Below are 3,925 nucleotides of genomic sequence, written 5' to 3' on the forward strand. Positions count from 1 at the left end.
AAAAAAAAAAAAAAAAAGAGAGACAAGAAAAGAAAAGGTAGGTTGGGGATCTCAGCCCTGGGGTGCCAGGGAACAGGTGGGACTTAGGGGACTTGTTTGGCCAAAGAGCTGGGGGAGTACTTGGAATGAAGCAGTCGGGAACCTCAGTGGCAGAGCCACCACCCAGGTGCAGAGAGGGAGAAAGCTAGATAAGAATTGGGATAAGTGCTGGGGAAGGGGACAGTGTGGGGGGAGGGCCACCCAGGGAGGCAGCTGGAGGAGGGAAGGGCAGTTGGCACTGTGATGAGTGTCTGAGCAGGATCCAGTGGCCTGGGGCATTGGACAAGGAAGGACAGTCAGGGAAGATGAAGAGGGAAGGGACCCGGGCCCATTTCAGCTGTGTAGCCTGGAGAACTCTGCGCAATGGGGAATGGGCTGTCATGACTTGGGCTGGACTGGAGATATCTGAGTCCTGCTGCAGCTCCAACCCCCATCTCGCCCAGCCCAGAGGTCTAAGCTTGCACTGTGTCCCCTCTCACTGCCCATCTCTTGTTTCCACAGGAATGGGAACTGTGACTACTGGACCAGAACTTTTGTCCCAAGCTCCCAGCCGGGCCAGTTCACCCTGGGCAACATTGAGCGTGAGTCCTGAGTGAGGTGGGGCCTTGGGAGTGGAGCTCCAGGGGGCAGGGTGCTTCTGAAAGGGGCATGGACATCCCTGGCCCCTTACACAGGTGCTGTTCTGAGGGGAGAAGCCCATGCTGATGGGCTGGGAGAAAGGGGACAGCTCCCTCCTCCCAGCCAGGGCAAGGCTGACCCCTCACTGTCCATACTTGCAGGGTACCCTAGAATACAAAGCTACACCGTGAAGGTGGTGGCCACCAACTATGACCAGCATGCCACAGTGTTCTTCAAGAAGGCAACCGAGAACGAGGAATATTTCAAGACCACCCTCTATGGTAGGTCCTCCTCCACCCCATAGGGGACTGGGATCCTGACCTCATTTGCACCGGTTCTGGTTCCATTCTAGAGCCCCAGGTGGCCAGGGGTATAGTCATTTCACAGCCCCTCCATGCAGAAGGGATCTGAGGCCTTGTTCACTCATTCAACTGGCCACCTTGGTCACAGGGAGAACTAAGGAGCTGCCCCATGGACTGAAGGAGAATTTCATCCGCTTCGCCAAATCTCTGGGCCTCACAGACAACCACATCATCTTCCCTGCCCCAGTCGGTAATGGCAAGCTGGGAAGAGGGTACATGGGGACCTTCCAGGCCTGATGCTGCTCCACCAGGAAAAGGGGGAGAGGAGAGACTCTGTCCCCTGCTTCAGTCACTGGAAGGGTGGATGGTCCAGGAGCTCCCTGGAAGCCACTTTGGGTTTAGGAAGACCATGCTCCTCCCCCAGGGTTCCAGGCCCCAAGTGGTCCTCCCTGACAGTTTCTCCAGGACCCCCCCAGATGAGAAACCAGACCCAGGCCCAAGTGTCTCCAGTCTCACTGCCCTGGGCCACTTCCTCCACTTATTCCCAGGCCCCCTTATCCTGGCCCACCTCCTTTCCATGCCCTGGGTCTTGCTCATCATTGACTTGGGCAATGTCCTTGACTTTAGGAGGCCTGGCCTGGGCAGGAGGCTCCATCCAGGCCCCTCAGAGAGCCACCAGCCTCCCTAAGGGAAAACATGCAGGAGGCCTGGGTGCCACAGCAGCTATGTGGCCGAGCCTTACTTACCTCCCCAGAAGAACAGTGTCTCCCAGGGTCTTTCTCCTGCATCCCCTGCCCTGTCAGTGGCCTCTCTGCTGCCCCGTCCATGAAAGGACTCCCCAGATCTTTTGCAACTGGGTCCAGGTTGCCCACAGGCAGTGCAAAGGTCCTGGCAGTCATGGATCTCTCATACATGCTCACACACATGCACACCCACGCATGCCTGCACACATGCACACATACATACACGCACAGGCTGCCTGTTCTGATGGAATTTCTCCCCCCACAGACCAGTGCATCGATGACTGAGTGCTCAGTGAGTATGGCTGGAGAGGGCTGAGGGGGCCGGGGTACAGAGGGTGGGGAGCTTGGGCCTGCCTTTTCTCCTCCCCTGCCCTAGCACTGTTGCCACCTTCACTCCACGTGCCCCTCTCAGATGCCTCCTGTTTCTCCAACCTTCTCTCCAATGTCTCCCTCTGTCCAGTGTGCTGCCAGCTGTCCCACCAGCCACAATGCCAGTGAGAGCTGGTAGAGTCCTCTCCCTGTGTGCTGAGCCATCCACCAGGCTGTCCTGCTGATGGAGCCCCACCTCCCTGCTAAATAAACACATAAGCTCTGACCTCCAGTCTGTGCTCCTTGACCCCTGGGCTGTGGGGAAGGGGAAAGGCAAGGGGAGCTTACCCCAGAATCATTCCCAGGACCAACACTCCCCAGCAAGGGATGAAGGCCACAGAACTCAGATGTTTGGGCTGCAAAGTAAAGGTGTTTCCATCATCCCCACCAGCCCTCTCAAAGCTGACTGCCCAGAGTCCTCCCTACATAGACTACTGTCACACTCCCTCTTGCTATGACCCAGGGCCCAGCCCCAGAGCAGCAGCAATCCTCACTTGCCCCTGCCTGAGGGTGCCAGTCCAGCACAGATACCGAAGGATTGCGCCTTATGCCCACACTTGGCCACCTGCAACACGGCCCAGAGCAGCAACGCAGCCAGGGCCAGGAACTAGAGGGACCTGGGATGGGTGTAAGGTGCAGCGACCCCCAACTCACCAGGCCCCCTGTGGATGCTGGGAGGCCACAGCCAGGACAGGAGGTACACAGTGGGTAGGGCAAAGGCATTCACAGCTTGAGGCTATTCCAGGCAAAGAAGGTCCCAGGGGAGGTCCTTCATTCCTCTGCCAGCTCTTTGGGGCCCAGGGCTTGACCATGTTGACCCTGTTCAGATTGTTGTCCTCACCCCATACCTCCTCTGTGATGACCTCCTGACCGCCTGGCAGGTGTCTTCTGAAGCCAGGACTAGGCCAGGGGAAGGAGGAGTATGCCGCCAGGAACCCAGCTTCCCAGGAGACATGAGGGTTTCGAGCCTGCATCCATCATTTGGTGGGGCCTGTGTCAGGCCTGATAAGCCTCTGTCCCCCCATTGGCCACAGCTACAGCCTCCCCAGGTCTGCACCACACACAGGAACTCCCTACCCAGCCTCTCCTTCCCATGTAAGGGAGGGTGGGGTTCTGAAAAAGTCATGTTTCCCACCCCACAGACACACATGCTACCCCATCCACACGTGGCAGGGGGAGGGGAAGATACTGGAGCTGTGAGCAGTCTCAGCCTTGGTCCCACAGAGCAGGACAGGCCTGAGACCCAGACCCACCAGATGCTGCTAAAGCCTCAGAAGTCTGGGGCAGACTTTGGAAAGAGATCTGGTGTGGCCCAGGCTGGTGTGGCCTGGGCTTTGAGAGAGGTATGTACCCAAGCCCAGGGGGGCACCAGGCTGAGAAGGCACCAGGAGACACTGGCCAGAGCCTCACTAGCTGGGCAAGGGGATGGAAGCTGCACCCAGCATGGCTGGCCCTCGGGCTCCTCATTGGGTAGCAGATCTAGTTTTCTACCACCCAAGCAAGGCAGCTTCTTGGTCTCCCACCCCACCCCGGAGACTGCTGGGCTTTTCTGGATCAAACTCTTGGGGTGCAAGTGGGGCCTTGTGTTTCCTTCCTGAGTCACTGGTGGTATATGTCACTATAATAAATTACTGTGGCAGTATATTGCCACTATAATAAATTACCACAAACTTTTGAGTTTAAGGCAACACACACATTCTTTTACAGTTTTGGTGGTCAAAGGTTTCAAATCAGTTTCACTGAGATGAACTTAAATTGTCCACAGGTGGCTCGGCGCCTATAGCTCAACTGGCTAAGGTGCCAGCCACGTACACCTAAGGTGGCGGGTTCGAATCCCCAGCCCGGACCCGCCAA

At 57.2% G+C, this 3,925-nt stretch overlaps 1 protein-coding gene across 1 annotated transcript in view; it reads left to right on the forward strand.

The window, feature by feature from the left end:
* Nucleotides 1-2,297, forward strand: part of LCN2 (lipocalin 2) — a 3,824-nt gene extending 1,527 nt beyond the window's left edge. Inside the window, exons 3-7 of the mRNA XM_003785429.3 lie at nt 541-620; nt 819-938; nt 1,108-1,209; nt 1,968-1,994; nt 2,163-2,297. Of these exons, the coding sequence (XP_003785477.2) occupies nt 541-620; nt 819-938; nt 1,108-1,209; nt 1,968-1,987 (322 nt within the window). The 3' untranslated portion in view covers nt 1,988-1,994; nt 2,163-2,297. The remainder of the gene's footprint in view (nt 1-540; nt 621-818; nt 939-1,107; nt 1,210-1,967; nt 1,995-2,162) is intronic.
* The last annotated feature ends 1,628 nt before the right edge of the window (nt 2,298-3,925 follow it).

This window comes from Otolemur garnettii, unplaced genomic scaffold (genome assembly GCF_000181295.1).
Source record: "Otolemur garnettii isolate 467f Iridium unplaced genomic scaffold, OtoGar3 scaffold00014, whole genome shotgun sequence".
Taxonomy (NCBI): domain Eukaryota; kingdom Metazoa; phylum Chordata; class Mammalia; order Primates; family Galagidae; genus Otolemur; species Otolemur garnettii.